The 19,941-nt window shown below is 43.1% G+C and overlaps 1 protein-coding gene across 5 annotated transcripts in view; it reads left to right on the plus strand.

Moving 5' to 3' along the window:
* The first annotated feature begins 5,545 nt into the window (after positions 1-5,545).
* Positions 5,546-19,941, plus strand: part of B3GALNT2 (beta-1,3-N-acetylgalactosaminyltransferase 2) — a 62,008-nt gene continuing 47,612 nt past the window's right edge. For 4 of the 5 annotated variants that reach the window (XM_047824934.1, XM_047824935.1, XM_047824937.1 and 1 more), the window contains exon 1: positions 6,190-6,436. In XM_047824934.1, the coding sequence (XP_047680890.1) occupies positions 6,325-6,436 (112 nt within the window). In that variant the 5' untranslated portion in view covers positions 6,190-6,324. Of the gene's footprint in view, positions 5,640-6,189; positions 6,437-19,941 lie in introns of those variants that run through there. The other variant, XM_047824936.1, reaches the window with a different exon arrangement.

Here is a 19,941-nt window from a genome sequence, read left to right on the forward strand (position 1 = left end):
AGATGAATTTGGGGGGAGGACATTCATTCCATAAGCCTTTCCCTTGCTTCATATATTGACAACACTGTACCCAGTTGCGTGTTCCCCCCTCCCAGCTCACCTCTTGTCTTCTGTGACACCATCTCCTGTTTTTCTCCTGCATTCTGGCTTTTTCTCAGTGGGCTTTGTAACCTCTTCCTCTGCTTGCACCTAAATGCTCACGTCTCTGTCCTTGCACACTCTCCCTGAGTAACCACACCCCGTGAATTCTACTACAATCAACTTGATAAGGGCTCCCAAACTCATTCATTCATTCAAAAAAAAATGTATGGATCACCCACAAAGTGCCAGTCACTGCTTCAGATTCTGGGATATATCCGTGAACAAAACGGAGGGGAGAATCCTAGATGGGTAAACCATAGACAAACTAAGTAAACTGGACAGTATGTTAGAGGGTGAGAAGTGATAAAGAAGAGAGTAATGGGGGGGGCACCTGGGTGGCTCAGTCGGTTGAACGTCTGACCTCGGCTGAGGTCATGAACTTGCAGTTTGTGAGTTCAAGCCCAACGTCGGGCTCTGTGCTGACCCCTCAGAGCCTGGAGCCTACTTCAGATTCTGTGTCTCCCGCTCCCTCTGTTCCTTCTCTGCTCGCAGTCTGTCTCTCAAAAACAGCTCATTCAAAATGGGTAAAAGCAAAATGCATAGATAATTTACAGAAGAAGAAATAGAAGCAGGTAATAAATATAAAATACTCAATTTCATTAATGAAAAAATGCTTTGTCCTTAAATTAGGAAAGACTTTTAAAAAAATTTTAATGTTTATTTATTTTTGAGAGAGAGAGAGAGAGAGCAGGGGAGTGGCAGAGAGAGAGGGAGACACAGAATCCGAAGCAGGCTCTAGGCTCTGAGCTGTCAGCACAGAGTCCGATGTGGGGATCGAACCCATGATCTGCGAGATCATGACCTGAGCCGAAGTCAGACGCGGAACTGACTGAGCCACCCAGGAGTCCCAGGAAAGACTTTTTTTTTAAATGCTAGGTTATGTGGGATGGGACAGAAACCTACTTGTTAGAGGCAAACGTACACATTGACACAATGCCAGGAGGAACAAGGAGCCTTAAAATAATATCTTTTTTTTTTTAATTTTTTTTAACGTTTTTTATTTATTTTTGAGACAGAGAGAGACAGAGCATGAACGGGGGAGGGGCAGAGAGAGAGGGAGACACAGAACCGGAAGCAGGCTCCAGGCTCTGAGCCATCAGCCCAGAGCCCGACGCAGGGCTCGAACTCATAAACCGTGAGATCGTGCCCTGAGCTGAAGTTGGACGCTCAACCGACTGAGCCACCCAGGCTCCCCTTAAAATAATATCTTAAAAAGATGTCATCTGAAATGCGGGTGAAGTTTTAGGCGTAGAAGTGCGAATAATATTTGTTATACTGGAAAAATGGAAACAACCCATATGTCCAATAATAGGGGACCAGGTTAGAAATTATAATATGAACAAATGATTAAATGATTAAAAGATATTTTCTAAGACTCCTAAGTAAATGTGAAATGCTTATATGTTAGGTGAAATAAATGGATGTAAACTCCTATTTGTAGTATGTTTGCAAAATTTTTTAATGAAAATGCCAAAAAGAAAGTATATAGTTTTTATGTGATATGATTTCATTTCTTCTTTATATTTTTCTATACTTTCCAAATTCCTTTTTATCATCATGTATTACTTTTGTAGTCAGAAAAAAAAATTCATCCCTAGAGTTTTCCAGAGAAAATCCAAATTCCTTAGCATAGCACATGATGATCTGGCCTGTTTTCTGATCGCCTTCTCTCCATTTCCCAGTCCTAACTCTCTTAGGGTCATGCCACATTGCTTGCATTTTCCTAATCATGATGTCATCACTATCTGGGGAGTGTTTGTTTTAATTACTTACTTATTTTTGCCTAGGTGTTCTCAAATGCCATTCTTGCCCTCTGGCCTTCCTAACAGGCCTGTTTGATTTCAAGTTCCAGCCCTGTGTTTTCAAAGGATGACCTTCCCTGGGACGCCTTGGGCTTGGTCAGATACCTCCTGCTTTGTGCGGCCACGACTCTGTGATTCCTTTCTTTGGTTACACGGAAATGCAAGCTGGGTGACCAACAATCCTGGTCTGCCCTACCCTAATCCTAATTCTCTGCTTACCCCTTCACATCTTAAACTAGGAGTACGTTGACTTAACAGGCCCTTTACATCATCTTTTATTTTATTTTATTTTATTTTATTTTATTTTATTTTATTCTTTCCATTTTGCACATTGTCTCTGTTATGATTTTTACCCACCTTAGTCTTGAGTTTTTTAGGGGACAGTAGACACCAAGCACAAGTGGAAGGGTCACTGGGCCTATGGAACAGGTGATAGAACAGCTCTCACTGTGGTGAGATGGGAAGGTGCTAAAAAGTTACTCAAAACGCTGTTATAGGTTTGTCAGTGAGGTTCCCCCTGTAGGTCAAAGCATTTTGGTAATTGAAGGAACAGCACCTGAATTAGTGCCGTGTGTTAGGATGGTTTTATTTATCCCTCCCTTTAGCGCACATTGTAGCTTTGAACAGTTGTTTAAATACTGTTTAAAATTGCAATCTGTCCCATTTCAGTGCTTCATTCCCACCTTCCCTACCCTGCTCCACTTCTCCTATTTTCTGTGAACACTTACCATCATCTACATGCTGCTAAATGTATTCCTTTATTAGAGCTATAGTTTACAGTTGGCTCCACGCCATCACCGGACAGGGATCTTTGTTTTGTTCATCGATTTAACAAAGTACCTACCAAAGTGCCTGGCACATAATAGATGCTCAGTTAAAGATTTGTTGAATAAATAGATCTGCTTAAATTAGGGGGTTAACTCATTATAATTCTCTAACCACAAAATGAAAATGTTAGGATATCAGCAGAGGCCTTTTACTACCCTTCTTTTTTTCTTTCTTTCATTATTGTTGTTTAATGTTTATTTTTGAGAGAGAGAGAGAGAGAGAGTGTGTGTGAGCAGGGAAGGGGCAGAGAGAGAGGGAGACACAGAATCTGAACCAGGCTCCAGGCTCTGAACTGTCCGCACAAAGCCCAACATGGGGCTTGAACTCATGAGCTGTGAGATCATGACCTGAGCCAAAGTCGGATGCTTAACAGGCTGAGCCACCCAAGTGCCCCATCTTTCTTTCTTTTTAAAAATTTGCTGCCCTGGGGCCCCTGGCAGCTTTCCCGCAGGTACCCAGAGGCAGGGCACCTGCTGGCAGAGCACAAGAGGTCAATCCGTGGGGCTGCAGCTGGTACTGCAGCGACCCCACCCGTGTGCCCTGGACGCTGCCAGCCATTTACCACCCCAGAAGTTGGGGATTCTGCCTACAGGGTGGCATTTTATGTGAATCAGTGTGCCCCTTCTACTACCCTTCTTAAAGATGAGAAGCTGGACACCCCTAGTAACAACCAATTATTACTTTAACAGTTTCTTTCAGTAAAATGTAGAGAGCAGGGGCACCTGGCTGGTCTAGTCAGTGGAGCACGTGACTCTTGATCTTGGTGTTATAAATTCGAGCCCCATATTGGGTGTAGACATTACTTAAAAATAAAATCTTTAAAAAAATGTAGGGAGTAGGTAGGCATAGTTTCTAAAAGAATTTCTAACAAGAAATCTACACATTACAGACCCTCCTTCCTTATTGCTACATGTAAACATTCTGGGAAAGGGACACACAGAATATGGGGACATTTGCCCAAGAACCACCAAGATCACAGCCTGCTAATTCTGTTTTCCACAAGAGGAAAATATCGTTCTTTCTTGTCCTAGGAGTATTCAGGGGCCATGGCGAATAGTAGGGGCCCCTAAAGACTCCCCACACTGTTTAGAGATAGTAGTGTGTCTCTGATTGCATAATACACTGCAGTAGCCAATCTCTAACATGACTCCACAATGATCCTTGCTTCCTGGTACTCACATCTTTGTGTGGTCCCTCCCATAGTCAATCACAGTTATCTTTGTAACCAATAGCACACTGCAGAAGTGCCAGTGTGTGTCTTGCAGGGATCCTTCATAAAAGGCATCACCGCATCTGTGCTGGTCTCTTGGATCTCCAGCTCTTGGGGAAGCAAGCCACTATGGTGTGGGGACATTAAAGCATCTTGTGGGAGAAACCCACTCAGAGAGGAACTTAGGCCAAAAGGCAGAGCCACTTTGCTAACCATGGAAGTGAACCACCCGGGAAGCCGATTCTCCAGCACCAGTCAAGCCTTCAGATGACCACAGCCCCAGCAACTTTACGGGAGACCCTGAACCAGAACCTAGCCCCCAAGTTCCTGACTCACAGAAATTGTTAAGAGATAATAAATAATTATTGATGTTTTAAAGTGTTGGAGTGGGGTGCCTGGGTGGCTCAGTTGGTTAAGTGTTCAACTCTTGGTTTCAGCTCAGGTCCTAATCTCACCCGTTGTGGGATCAAGCCCTGTCTGGTTCTGCGTGGAGCCTGCTTGGGATTCTCTCTCTCCCTCTCTCTCTCTCTGGCTCTCCCCTGCTTGCATGCACTCTCTCAAAATAAATAAACATTTTAAAACAAATAAAAGTTTTGGAATAATTTGTTAGGTAGCAATAGATTAGCTAAAAAAATATACAAATCCCTTTAAAGGGAAAAAGATATTTCACACCCCACATTCATTAAATTGTTTTTATTAAGTACAGACGTACAGATTTTATACAACTATTAAATCAAAACAGATTTTAAAATTAAATACAAACAACATTACAAAACATTTAAATACAAAGTAATTTTAGGGGCACCTGGCTGGCTCAGTTGGTAGAGCGTGTGACTCTTAATCTCAGGGTCTTGAGTTCAAGCCCCACTTTGGGTGTGGAGTCTACTTTTTAAAAAATGTGATTTTAATAGAAGGTTGTTTTGCTGCGATTACATTGCCACTCAGTAAGACTCCGGTACTGCCAGACTCCTCCTGAGTTACTTGAATAAATTAGCTTTTTTTCCCCCCTTAAGCGTGTTTGAAATGGATTTTCTATCGCTTTCGACCAAGACTTTACTCGACAGCATAGTTACCTTCTGGTGCCACAACTTGTGGGAATTGAAAAAAAAAAGGAAAAAGAAAAAGAAAAAAGGAAAACCAAAAACGAAACGGAAAAAAAAAACCAAAAACCCCAACCCCAGGTGTTCCTTTTCATCCTTCCCTCCCCTTTGTAGCACGTGCGCCCCGACTGCCTCGCGCCTCAACCGAGAGCCCTCGCGTTGTCTGTCCCAGCGCGGGCTCGGGGGTTCCTGCCCCCGGGGCCGCGCTGCACGACGCCGGGCAGGGCCCGGTCTCCGAGGGGGGCTGCTCGGATCCTTCCCACGGGACCCGCGCGGCCCGCGCCACGGCTCCGTCCTGCGGGAGGGGCCGCCTTGCCCCACTCCCCCGTCTGAATCGGGAGCACGTGGAATTTCACCTCCTACTGGACCGTAGCTGTCCTGCCCCACAGCTGGACCCCGGGGTGCGGCCCCAACCAGAGCTCCCGGAGGACAGGGCCGGGCAAGGAGCCGGGTACACGGCGCACCAGCACTAGCACTTGATGGATGATTCACCGCTGAAGACACACGCCTCGGACCGCCTCGGCCCGCTCTCGGGCAGGATCCCAACTCCCAGGGAAGGTCAGCATTCGCACAGCGGAGCTCCGCGTGATCTAAACCTAGCGTCACGCAGATCTTTAAATCCGAGGCAGCCGGGAGCCTTCGCCTCGGCAGCTGTTTCCTTCGGCCGGCGCTGTCAGTCAGCCTCTGAGCACAGGGGCGACCGGCACCGCCTCCCCTTGGCCGTCGGGGGGCAGTAGGCGTTGAGAAGGGATGCGCATGCTCCCTGTGAGGCTTCGCGCTTCGCCTCCGCGACCGCCGAGTGACGGAAGCAAGTGCACGCGGTTATGGGAAATGTGGTTTCCGAGCCTCTGGATCACTGGGGTGCGCCCCCTGCCTGGGCCCAGAGCGGGACTTCAGCTCCCGACTGGCCTGCAGGCGCGGGAGGGGACGCGGGAAGGGGGCGGGGCGAGTGAGACGAAAGGTGGGCGGGCCCGGGGGGGGTGTGGGTAGGCCAAGCGGAGGGGGCGGGGCCTGGCCGGCTGAGCCGGCGCCGCCCGCGGTTGGAGGAACCTGAGGCGCGGGGCCGGAGCCGCCAGGAGTCCGGACGGCGGCGGGCGCGAGGGCAGGCGTGCCCAGAGTGGTCGCGCGTGCGTCGGCCGCCGCCCCTCGGCCTTTCTCTTCGCCGGTCCCCTCCCTCTCCGCCGGGACGCGGGAGAGCCCGGCGCGCGGCGGGGGCGCGAGGTGGAGCCGGTGGGGGCGGCCAATGCGAAACTGGCTGGTGCTGCTGTGCCCGTGTGTGCTCGGGGCCGCGCTGCACCTCTGGCTGCGGCTGCGCTCCCCGCCGCCCGCCCGCGCCTCCGGGGCCGGCCCCGCAGGTGAGGTCCTGGGGCCCGGCGGGCCGAGAGGCCGCGAGGGGCGGGAGGCCGACCCCGAGCCCCCCCCCCCCCCCCACCCCGGGCGGCTTCCTCCGCGGAGCCCCGCCGGGAGCCCCGCAAGGGGGGGACGGGCCGAACGCGACCGTCCCCACACGAGACAAATGGCTCTTTTCATCCTCGGGGCGTTGAATCGGGCAAACTTGAGGGCGCGTTTCTCGGTGCGTGTCCCCGCCGCTTCTCACCTCCCGCTTCCTTTACGGGCACCGCCACCGCGAGTCCTTCGTCTGTCCCCCAGGCCTGGTCGGAGTTGTCCGCCTCCTGCCCGCTGGCCCTGGGAGCAAAACCTTGTGTCCTTCAGCCGCAGGCGGCGGCTGCGTGCGCCCGGGCTCGGGTGCCAGGCTGCCTGCTCCCTCCCCAAGCTGTTGGACTTAACTCGGTCTAGACTTGGAGGTCTTAGTGTCATGGGCGATGCCTGTGCGTGTCTGAAAAGGCTGGGTCTTGCTTTTCACGGGAACTCTGCCTTAAGAGTATACTCCTTTTTGTTTTCTTTGAAAACTATGATGCAAGTCGGTGAAACAAATCTGGACGTGAAATAGGGCATGGATACGAGAGGAATTGTTTCTGTGAGTTTGGCTAGCAAAGCCTACTAATGAAGTATACGTGAACATAGAACATTCTCTAGCGATCATATCCACTTGTTCTAAAGCTTACTGTCCCAGGGGAGTGAAATCTTGATCATTTCGCAGCCCAGTGGAGTGCTTTGTCCACAGTTGGGACTCAGTGGGCTTTTTTTTGTTAATGGGTTTTACCACCCTTTTTTGTTAATGGGTTTCCTTTTTTTATCTTGTCTTCTTTTTTAAGGGCTTGCCTTAGGACATAGAAACCTAGAAGGCTGTTTTTAAACTGAGGTAATAGTTGTCTTGTGTTCTAACTACTTGGGGAGTTTTTTTTTCCTTACCACTTCTCCCCAAAACAGCTGTTTTCTTATCCAAAAGTTTAAAGAATTAGAATTGAGTATTTGCAATTCTGAGACAGGTCTGTGCCTTAACTTTTTAGTAGAAAGCATAGAAACTAATTGGGCAATCCTCAAAGCAATCTCGTTGTTGGAATTGGGGTTGTTTATTCTGGTAACAGTCTCTTAGGATCTTTTCCTATTAGGCGAACCACAAGCTTTTTGAAAAAGCTGTTTGTGTGACCTGAATAGAATTAAAATACTGTTTAAATTATTTAAGGAAAATAAAGTTGTTATAGGGCATTTTACCTGTTAACAGGTTGGGGTTTTTTGGTTGGTTGGTTGGTTGGTTTAGGGTTTTTAAACTGATCTAAGGAAAGGGTGCGATAGATATAAAATGCTTTGTAACGTCTGTTAGGTTTGTGTTATACAAGTTTTTCCTTTTTTGTATGATGAGGGAGCACTACTAGAATTTACTTGCAGAGCATTCTTAGGATATTTATGACCTTAGTAGTCTTTTGGGGTTCAAGAAACAAGCAAAAAGTCGGCTTTCAAGCCTTTTTTTTTTAAGTTTATTTATTTATTTTGAGAGCGATAGAGCATGCGAGCAGGGGAGAGGCAGAGATCTAGAGAGAGAGAGAGAGAGAGAGAGAGAGAGAGAACGAATCTCCAGCAGACTCCATGCCATCATCACCCAGGGCTCAAACCCACGAACTGTGAGATCATGACCTGAGCCGAAATCAAGAGTCCCACACTTAACTGACTGGGCCACCCAGGCACCCCGTCAAGCTTTAAACTTAGTAGGCCAGCCTGGCAATTTCTTAGTTTAGTGAAGTTTTTCCTATCCCCGTAGTGTTTGGATGATGCACTTATCTGCTGTGAAGTTTGACTAAGCTAGATGAGGAAACCAGGATGTAGGCCATGAAAAGGAGCAGGCTGTAGGTGAAGAAATCAGTACCAGTTATATAAATTAACTTTGACTTTAGATGGATATTGTGCCTCTGGTTAGATGGTAAACGAGGCATTTTAATCTAAATGAAACCTGAAGGACTCCTAACTTACTTTTCAAAGCTAAAGACAGTAGAAGCCTATGGATTGCTAAAATTTCCTACGGCTCCTTTTCCCATTGTGTTACCAGCATGCTCAAACTAAAACATTTGAACATTTTTACATTTCAGCTCTTATACTTAAGCCTAAAGTGAGAGAGAAAACCCAAGATTTTGTTTCCTCCAGCAAATTAATGTTTCAAGATTTGTTTTTGTTCTCTTTTCTGCCTCTTTGTCTTCAGTCTCATTAAGTTGTGGCAGTATTTTTTTTATAAAGTATTTTTTTTAATGTTTATTTATTTTTGAGAGAAAGCGAGCACAAGCAGGGGAGGGACAGAGAGAGGGAGAGACAGAGGATCTGAAGCAGGCTCCGAGCCCGATGCGGGGCTGGGACTCCTGAGCCGTGACATCATGACCTGAGCCTGTCGGCTGCTCAACCAACTCAACCGACTGAGCCACCCAGGCATCCTGTGGCAGTATTTTTTTAAAGGGAGATTTACCTTCCCTGAATATTAAAAAAGAACCTCTGATTTGTAGTCGATCGAGCAAATATCTGAGAGCCTACTCTGTGCCCACCCCTGTTGTAGGTGTGGCATTACAACAGTAATCCAGATCAAGTCCCTGCTGTCATGCGGTTTACAAATTAGAAGGGGAGATAGAACATAGAAAATAATTAGTAAATATCGTAGGGGATACTGATAAGTGGGATGACAAAAGTAAAGCAGTGTCAGAGGCTAGAGAATGGTATACTGCTGTTTTAAATAGGTCAGGGGACACTTCTTAGTTGAGGCAGGGACCTGAGTGCAGTGAGGGAGTCCTGTTAGTACCTGGTACTTTTTTTTTTTAACATAGTGGCTCACGTTAGACACCTGAAATATGGTCACCAACTATTGAAGAGGAAGCAGGTCTGTTGTGAAATGCAGCACGCCTAGGGGTGATGAGGAAACTGGAGACAGAGACACTGGACTGGAGAATATAGATACAGGGTATATCTAATAACCATAATTCGTTTGGGGTAATGCCTTAGCAGGAATTATTTAACAGCAAATTTAGAAAAATGATGAGACAAAAGAAGCCTCCTCTTTCTGGGATGTTTGGAGAGAAAGAAACCAAAGAGAAAGGAAAGAAGCATATCGCTTGGAGTGCTAGGTACGGTTCTAGACGCGCAGTCCCTGCTCCGAGGTCCTCACAGTCTGTCGAACTGAAACAGACATGGAGCCAGTAGAAAGCCAAAGACAAAGTGCGCTTGCTTTGCAAGCTTGCCTAGCGCTGGTTCATCCAAAATTATCCCTTTATGTTAATCTTGTCTCCGTGCTTTGGTGTCCTTATTTATAAAATGATGATCTCAGAGGGTTATTGTGAAGACTCAATTAGTAAAACACCCAGAAAAGTGCCTGATTCATAGTAAACACTCCCATGAATTGTAAAGAGGAGGAGTAGGAGAGCGGTGGCTGGTTCTTGCGCTAGTGAGGTGTTTGGGGAGGTTTCTGAAATTGGCGAGAGCATGCTGATTGTCTTCATCAGTAGATCTGTGATGAATTTCCGTTTCCCTCATTTTCAGGATTTCTGCTTATTTGTGATCAATCTGTGATTGATTCGTCTGAGAGGGTACATGTGAGAACAGAATTTTTGGTTTGATTCTTAGGAATCCTTGGGCCTAGGGCACCTGGGTGGCTCACTGGGGTGAGCGTCCGACTTCGGTTCAGGTCATGATCTCATGGTTCAGTTCGTGAGTTCAAGTCCCATGTCAGGCTCTGTGCTGACAGCTCAGAGCCTGGAGCCTGCTTTTTTTGGATTCTCTGGCTCCCTTTTTGTCCCTCCCCTGCTCGTGCATGCTCTCTCTCCCTCTCTCTCTCAAAAAGAAATAAACATTAAAAAAAAAAAAAAAAAAAGAATCCTTGGGCCTGTTTTAAACAGTTTTTTGAGGTCAACCTCCCTTGGTCTAATAAACTTTTGGATGTCCACTCCCAAGTGCAGAGCCTAGCAGATTGCCAGACCCTCAGGATATATTACATACTAGAGGAGAGAAATGTTGTTGTCCTCAGGGAGATTGTGTGGGGTTTGAATGATTCCTGACATGAAGATTTGTTTGTTGCTATATATCTACCATCTAGAAGAGTGAATGTAGGAGAAGTGCTTAGTAATTGGGAGGAATGAATCAAGAGAATAAAACTGGGAAGTATGCATGATTTTGTCACCTATAGATCATGTAATCACCTTCCGTGATGACCCTATGATTTAAAATTCTGTCTTATAGAAGCACAACAAGTTCTTTGTAGAAAAATTGAAATTATTTTTAAAGAACAGGAAAAATGATCTATATTACAGTTTTTGAATGCACATACTTACAGTGCATGTTTGAGGGAAATTAGTATTTTTTAAAAATTGTGTTGATGTATCATATACGTTCAGAAAAGTGCGTGTAAATGTGTAGCTTGATCTAGTTTCACAAACTGAATACAGCCAGCTAAGACAGCATGCCGGAAGCTCCCTTCATGCTCTCTTCTGTCACTATCAAGAGTGGTAACCACTCCCCTGATCTCAAATGGCAGATATTTGCCTGTTTTGGGGCTTTATATAAATGGGACCACACTGTGTGTACATAGTTCTTACAATCTACTTAATATGGTGAAGAACCATATAACGTAATTCTACGACATCATTTTAGTGGCTGCGTAATATTCTGGCATATAGATACACTGTAATTTAATCCCTTATTCCTGGATGTATGTATTTTGAACTTTTTCACTGTTGATAAATGATACTGTGATGAATAGAGATCTTTTAGTGCATTGCTGTTTTTTTTTTTTCATTTTTTTCATGTTTGTTTATTTCAGAGAGAGCGCGAGTGGGGGAGGGGCAGAAAGAGAGGGAGACACAAAATCCGAAGCAGGCTCCAGTCTCCAAGTTGTCAGCACAGAGCCCGACATGGGGCTCGAACTCACGAGCAGTGAGATCATGACCTGAGCCAAAGTCATACTTAACCAACTGAGCCACCCAGGTGCCCCCCCCCATCGCTGATTATTTCTAAAAATAAGTTCTTAGACATGGAATTGCTGGGCAGAAGTTATACAGTTCTGAGGTATTTACTGTGTATTGGCAAATTGCCCTGAAAAAGATGACCAAATTACATTCCAGCAGCGATGGAGGAGAGGAGCCATTTCCTTGAAATGACTCTCACCACTTCCTTGACATACCAATTGTTGAGGTATTATTTAAGAAGATGTTTGTCGGTCTGAATGTAGGCAAAAATTGGTATTTTATTGCTCTCATTCAAACTTGATTCCGAGTGAAATTGAACACTTTATCGTAGGTTTGTTGGCTACTCGCATTTTATCTCTGAATTATCTTTGTGTCATGTTGTATCATGTTTACTTCTTAGTTTTTCATTTCTTCTTTTCCTGTCTTCAGACACCAGAATCAAACCAGGGCACTTGCAACATATAGCAGAGGATGCTGAAAGTGTAGAGGCCAGCATTGCTCAAGGGCGTTAGGAACTTGGGCATTCTTTCACAGGTATTCATTGAGCATCCACTGTGGGTTTTCTGCCGGGGAAAGCAGTACTCACAAGTCTTTTGGACTGATTTACATTGCTGTTATGTGATAGAAGAAACCTGTTATTTTAATTGAGATATAATTGACCTACTACATGAGTTTCAGGTGTATGACATTGATTCAGTATGTGTATATATTGCAGAAGGAACACAATACGTCCATCACCACACAGTTACAATTTTTTTCTTGTGATGAGAACTTTAAGATGTACTCTCTATCTTAGCAACTTTTAAGTATGCATTACAGCATTATTATCAAGTGTAGCAACAAGGTGTATATTACATCCCATGACTTCTTTATTTTCTTAACTAAAAGTTTGTACCTTTTGACCACCTTCACCCATTTTAGCCACCCCCCACCCATCTGTTCTCTCTCTATATATGAGTTCAGTGTTTTATGTTGTTAAGATTCTACATAAAAGTGAGCCCAGGGCCCCCAGGGTGGCTCAGTTGGTTAACACCCGATCTCAGCTCAGGTCATGATCTCACAGTTCGTGAGATGGAGCCCACCATCGGGCTCTGCACTGACACCATGGAGCCTGCTTGGGACTCTCTCTCTCTGCCCCTCCCGCATGCTCTCTCTCTCAAAAATAAATAAACTTTTTTTTTTTTTTTTTTTTTAAAGTAAGACCGTACTGGGGCACCTGGGTAGCTTAGTCAGTTAAGCGTCCGACTTCGGCTCAGGTCATGATCTTGCGATTTGTGAGTTTGAGCCCCGCGTGGGGCTCTGTGCTGACAGCTCAGAGCCTGGAGCCTGCTTCAGATTCTGTGTCTCTCCATCTCTTGGCCCCTCCCCTGTTCATGCTCTGTGTCTCTCTGTCTCTCGATAATAAATAAACATTAAAAAAATTTTTTTAAGTGAGACCGTACTTTATTTGTCTTTCTTTGTCTTACTTGGTTCACTTAGCGTAACACCCTCAAAGTCTGTCCACATGGTCAGAAATGGCAAGATTTCCTTCTTTTTTATGGCAAATAATATTCCGCTGTATTTGTATAGAATACATTTTCTTTATCCATTCATATCTGTCAGCGAACGCAGGTTATTTCCATGTCTTGGCCGTCGTAAACAGTGCTGCAGTGAACGTGGGGGTGCAGATACCTTCTCCAGTGACTGTTTTCGTTTCCTTCAGATAAATACCCAGAAGTGGAATTACTGGATCGTGTAGTAGTTCTATTTTTAATTTTTTGAGGAACCTCCATGCTGCTTAATACAATGGTTACAACATTATAGTCCCACTGACGGTGCAGGAACCTTCCTTTTTCTACACTTTGTTACCAACACTTGTTGTTTCTTGTCTTTTTGATACTAGCCGTTCTGACAGGTGTGAGGTGGTATTTCATTTGGTTTTGATTTGCATTTCCCTGATGGTGAGTTATGTCGGCCATCTTTTCATGTACCTGGTGGCCATCTGTATGTTGTCTTTGGAGATATGTCTATTCAGATCTTCTGCCTATTTTTCAATTGGACCACTTGGGTTTTTTGTTATTGAGTTGTAAGAGTTTTGTTTTGTTTTGTTTTTTTACATATTTTCAGTATTAACCCCTTATCAGACACATGGTTTGCAAATATTTTCTCCCATTCGTAGACTGCCTTTTCATTTTGTTTATGGTTTCCTTTGCTGTGCAGAAGCTTTTTAGTTTGATGTTTACTTTTGCTTTTGTTGCATTTGCTTTTGGTGTCAAATCCAAAAACTCATCCACAGAACCAGTGTCAAGGAGCTTACCACCTATGTTTCATTCTAGGAGTTTTATGGCATCAGGTCTTATGTTCAAGTCTTTGATCCATTTTGAGTTGATATTGTGTATAGTACAAAGTAGTGGTCCTGTGTCGTTCTTTTGCATGTGGCTGTCCGATTTTCCCAACACCATCTATTAAAGAGACTCCTTTCTCTATTGTGTAGTCTTGCCTCCTTTGTAGATTAATTGACCGTATAATTGTGGGTTTACTTCTGGGCTCTCTATTCCATTGATCTGTGTGTCAGTTTTTATGCCAAAACCATACTGTTTTGGTTACTGTATCTCTGTAATACAGTTTGAAACCAGGGAGCGTAATGCCTCCAGTTTTTTGTTTTCCAGTTTTTTCACCTGTGACTCCATCTCCCTTCTGGCAACCACCAGTTTGTTGGCCGTATTTAAGAGTCTGGTCTGGGGCACGTGGGTGGCTCAGTTGGTTGAGCGCCCAACTTCAGCTCAGGTCATGGTTCATGAATTCGAGCCCCACGTCAGGCTCTCTGCTGTCAGTGCAGAGCCTGCTTCTAATCCTCTGTCCCCTTCTCTCTCTACCCCTCCCCTACTGGCATTCTCTGTCTCTCATTCTCTCTCTCTCTCAAAAATAAACATTTAAAAAAAAAGTCTACTTTTTCATTGGTCTCTTTTTTTCTTTGTTTCATCATTTGTTTCTTAAATTCCAAACATGAGTGAAAGCATGTGGTATTCATCTTTCTCTGACTTATTTCACTTAGCATTATACCCTCTTGGTCCATCCGTGTTGTCACACATGGCAAGATCTCATCCTTTATGGCTGAGTAACATTCCATTGTGTATATATAGCACATCTTCATTCATCTATGGATGGACACTCAGACTGCTTCTGTATCCGGGCTGCTGTAAATACCATGCAGCAATAAACATAGGGGTGCATATATCTTTCAGTCGTGTTGATTTGATTTGCAAATACTGAACCACTCTTGCATCCCTGGAATAAATCCCACTTGGTCGTGGTGAAAGATTTTTTTAATGTATTGTTGTATTGTCGGTTTGCTGATATGTTGTTGACATTTTTTGCATCTGTGTTCATCAGAGACATTGGCCTGTAGCTTTCTTTTTTTGTAGTGTCTTTATCTGGTTTTGGTATCGAAGTAATGCTGGTCTTGTGGAATAATTTTGAAAGTTTTCTTTCCTCTCCAATTTTTGGAGTATTTGAGAGGAATAGATATTAACTAGTCTTTAAATGTTTGTTTGAATTTACCTGTGAAGCCATCTGGTCCTGGACTTTGTTGGTTTTTGGGTTACTGATTCAATTTCATTGCTAGTAATCAGTCTGTTCAATTTTCTTTTTCTTACTGATTCAGTTTTGGAAGGTTGTATGTTTCTAGGAAATTACCCATTTCTTCTAGGTTGTCTGATTTGTTGGCAAGTAACCTTATATGTTCCTATAATCCTTTGTATATCTGTGGTGTGGGTTGTTGTTTCTCCTCCTTCATTTCTGATAGTATTTATTTTGAGTCTTTTCTCCCTTTTTTGATGAGTGTAGCTAAAGGTTTATCAATTTTGTTCAAGTTTTCAAAGAACCAGCACCTGGTTTCATTGATCTGTTCCATTGTTTTCTTAGTCTGTATATCTTTTTTTTTTTTTTTTAAGTATGCTTCACACCCAGCACAGAGACCAAGGCAGGGCTTGAACTCACGACCCTGAGATCAAGACCTGAGCTGAGATCAGGAGTCGGATATTTAACCAACTGAGCCACCCAGGTGCCCCTAGTCTGTATAGCATTTATTTCTGCTCTGATCTTTATTATTTCCTTCTTTTTATTGGCCTCGGATTTTGTTCTTCTTCTAGCTTCTTTAGGTATAAGGTTAGATTATTTATTTGAGATTTTTCTTGTTGGTTGAGGTAGGCTTGTATTGCTATAATCATCCCTCTTAGAATAGCTTATACTGCACGATGCCTCCAGCTTTGTTCTTCCCCAAGATTGGTTTGGCTATTTAAGGTCTTTTGTGGTTCCATACAAACGTTAGGATTGTTTGTTATATTTCTGTGAAAAGGGCCATTGGAATTTTGATAGGGATTGCATTGAATCTATAGATTGCTTTGGGTAGTGTGGACATGTAAAAATTCTTCCAACCTGTGAGCACAGAATAGCATTCCATTGATTTTCTGTGTACTTCAGTTTCTTTTGTCAGTGTCTTGTAGCTTTCAGTGTGCAGGTCTTTGACCTTCTTGTTTAAATTTATTCCTGGGTATTTTATTCTTTGTGATTCTATTGTAAATAGAATTGGTTTCTTTTAGAATTTTTTGAATTTATTTATTTTGAGAGAGACAGAACACGAGAGCAGGAGAAGGACGGAGAGAGAGAACAGCAAGCAGACTCCACACTGTCAGCATGGAGCCTGATGTGAGGCTGGGACTCCCAAACCACAGGATCATAACCTGAGCTGAAATCAGTTTTCTGACTCTTAACTGACTGAGCCATCCAGGCGCCCCAGTAGGATTCCTTTCTTAATTTCTTTTCTTTGATAGTTTGTTACTAGTATATAGAAGTGCCACTGATTTTTGTAGATTGTATATCTTGCAACTTTACTGAATTGGTTTATTATTTCTAACAGGTTTTTGGTTGAACTTTAGAAACCTATTTTTCAATATATCTGGGAGTAGAAGGTTTTAAAAAACATTTTTTTAATGTTTATTATTTTCGAGAGAAAGAGCATGAGTGGGGGAAGGGCAGAGACAGAGGGAGGCACAGAATGCAAAGCAGGTTCCAGGCTCCGAGCTGTCAGCACAGAGCCCGACTCGGGGCTCAAACTCACAAACCGGGAGATCATGACCTGAACCAAAGTCGGACGCTTAACTGACTGAGCCACCCAGGCGCACCAGGAAGTAGAAGCTTTTTTAAAAGGCCAAAATCTCCTGTGTACTTCTCTTCTGCTAGGAAGGGAGAAATGCATGTGAACGAAAGCAGTTCAACACAAGCAGCTTAGACCTGGATTAGAAGCAGAGAGGATTGGCAGTGGCAGAGAGATCAAAAAGTAATTTGCAACCAGAAGCCATGGGATTTTCACCTGCCACATGGTTATCTTTATTATTTACTTATTTATTTTTAGAAAAATCTTGTTTGGCCTGATAGGAAGAAACCAGGAATAAGCTGTTAGGATAGCCCTGGAGTTTCTTGGGCTTTTTTTTCTTTTTCAGTATTTTAAGTTTTTATTATGAAAAGTTTAAGACATACCCAGAAGTAGAAGATTATAACTATTAATATGTACTCACACACCTACAGTTAAATATTTTTCACAAACACTCCTACCCAGTTCTTCCCACAGGTTTATTTGGAAGCAAATCACAGATAACTTATTCTCTCCGTAAATATCTTAGTATATTATCTCTAGAGATAGATGTTAAAAAAAAAACATGACTGCAAAACCATCATCGCAATTAGGAAAATTAATGATGCCTTCCAGTATCTAGTGTTCGAGATTTCCCAATTATCTTTTTTTTTTTAATTCCAGTGTCGTTAACATATATACAGTGTTACATTAGTTTCAGGTGTAGCACGCAGTGATTCAGCACTTCCATACGGTACTCAGTGCTCACTGGGTAGATGCCCCTGTCATGGTCCAGTGAAAGATCAGATTCTGAATTGAAGCAAGGGTAGAGTTAATGAGCAAGGGACAGATTGGAGAAATTTTTCATGAAGACTTTTCCACCAAGAACAGGTGAAATTATGTTTTAGGTAATCCATTTCTCTAAGATTTAATTATCTACCAAAAATGAGGCAGCAGTATTTGGCATGTAAAGGGTTGTTTTAGTGACTTTATGATTTTACTTTTGTGCAACAACCTTGTTTTCTGATGATGTCAGGTAAATGAGGTGTTTAGGTTAAATGTGATTTTGTTCTTCCTTAGCTTTTAATCTTTCCGGAAGACATATTGAAACAGATGAAATAGACTCGCCAAAGAGTTTTTGGTATCAGTTTTTTTCTAGTTAGGAAACCGAGGCAAAAGGGATTTAAATACCTTGTTATCAATTCCATGCTGCTTGTTGGTTGTGGAATCAATGTCAGTTACGTCTGGTTACTAAATTCACCTCATTTCTGTCACTAAAATGTACTTACCATCAATATTTCTCTGAAAAAGTAGGGGGTGAAATGGGATATCATTGCCAATTTTGCACAAGCGTTTAAACTGTTCTCCACATTCAGACTCATTTAGAGTTAGTTCCAGCAGTAGGTACAACTTCCAGTGTACGGTTACACGTATCTGAGAAAGAATGTTCCTGGGCCATGAATTTTTAAAAATTAACATGCTAACTGGAATTTCCAGTGATCTGCTTATCATTAATTCACCGCTTGAACTGGTGTTACAAATACAGGATCAGAATTTAGTCTCAGATGAGCTACATCAAGCTGTGTTGTTAATAGAACAGTGATAAAGAATGGAGTTGGGGTGCCTGGGTGGCTCAGTCGGTTGAGCGTCTGACTTTGGCTCAGGTCATGATCTCGTGGTTTGTGAGTTCGAGCCCCGCATCGGGTTCTGTGCTGACAGCTCAGAGCCTGGAGCCTGCTTCAGATTGTGTCTCCCTCTCTCTCTGCCAATCCCCCACTCATGCTCTGTCTCTCTCTTTCTGTCTCTCTCTCTCTTTCCCTCTATGTCAAAAATAAATAAACATTAAAAAAAAAATTAAAAAAAAAAGTCAGACTTTGGCCCAGGTCATGATCTCGCAGTTCATGACTTTGAGCCCTGCGTTAAGCTCTGTGCTGACAACTCAGAGCCTGGAGCTTGCTTTGGATTCTGTGTCTCCCTCTTTCTGCCCCTCCCCCGCTTGTGCTCTGTCTCTCTCTGTCTCTCTCTCTCTTTCTCTCAAATATAAATAAAAACATTTAAAATTTTTTTAAATGAAAAAGAATGGGGTTAAATTGCCTGGGATTAAACCTTAGCCTAGCCGTTTACTAGTTGTTTGACTTAGCAGAAGTTACTGAGTTCTCTGTGCCTCTTCTCCGTTTAATAAGGAGCCAGCCCCACCTACCTCATGGGGTTGTGAGCATTAATATGATACTCTGGGGGCTTCTGGGTGGCTCATTCAGTTAAGCATCTGACTCTTGATTTTGGCTCAGGCCATGATCTCACACACAGTTCATGGTATTGGGCTCAGCGCTGACAGCACAGAATCTACTTAGTATTCTCTTTCTCCCTCTCTCTGCCCCTCCCTCCTTCACTCTCTCTCTCTCAAAAATAAATAAACTTAAAAAATTAAAAAAAAATGATACCCTGTGCATATAGGTGTACATTATAGGTGTTCAGTAAATGTCCATTATAAGCAAGCTGGCCTAGAAAGATTTGGATTTACTAAAGATAAATTCTTGCCTTTAAAAAAGAATTCGTTTCACTACAGGATTCACAGTAGGCTAAAATAACAAGTATCTTTATTCCATTTAGATTGATTTTTTTTTAGAAACCTTTATCTATTGTGGAAAATAAGGTATCTACACAAAAATTCTTGTATTCCTAGAATTGTTTCAAGGTAATGTCCTTAAAATATCCTGTTGTCTGTCCCCCAGATTTTCTTTATATTATTTTAATTAGTCCTTTGAAAAAATAGTATTATGTTTTTGTTGACTTTTGACTAAATACCTAGGTCCTGTGGCATATAAAAACATTGCACTTTATACAGTAAAGATCTCTGGCCTTCAAGAATTTATTTTTGGAAACATTTTGGATCAGTTCCCACCATTGGAGGAAGAGATAGAATGGATCCCTCATCAGAGCTATATATGAGCTTGTAACTCTCCAGCTTTGAAACTGGTGACAAAAAACAAAGGATCTTTCCCTGCTGTCTTCTTTCTAAGGACAGTTTTTGGTTTTTGGTGTTTTGTTTTGTTTTGTTTTGTTTTAACGTAATCCTGCCCATCAGACCTTACAGCAGTAAAAAATGAGCCGTTTGCATGACTTCTCACTTGATTGTTTTTTGCCTCACTGGAAATAATTGCCTTCCTCTTTGATTCTTTGGAATATTTAGCAAGTGATACAAGGTCTGCCGGCTGTGGAATTTATTGGTGTTAATAAGGGTTCTGATACCTTCCAGCATTCGTTTCCCAAAGTTATTAACTGATAGTAACGTAGGCTTTCACCTTTGAAAGCACATATTTGTTGTGGTTGTTGCTTTTGGTCTCTGTTGAGTGCCTACTATTTGGGTACCAAACCAGGACCTTTATACACATTATCTCATTTAATTTTTACAACA

This window comes from Prionailurus viverrinus, chromosome D2 (genome assembly GCF_022837055.1).
Source record: "Prionailurus viverrinus isolate Anna chromosome D2, UM_Priviv_1.0, whole genome shotgun sequence".
NCBI classification, from domain to species: Eukaryota; Metazoa; Chordata; class Mammalia; order Carnivora; family Felidae; genus Prionailurus; species Prionailurus viverrinus.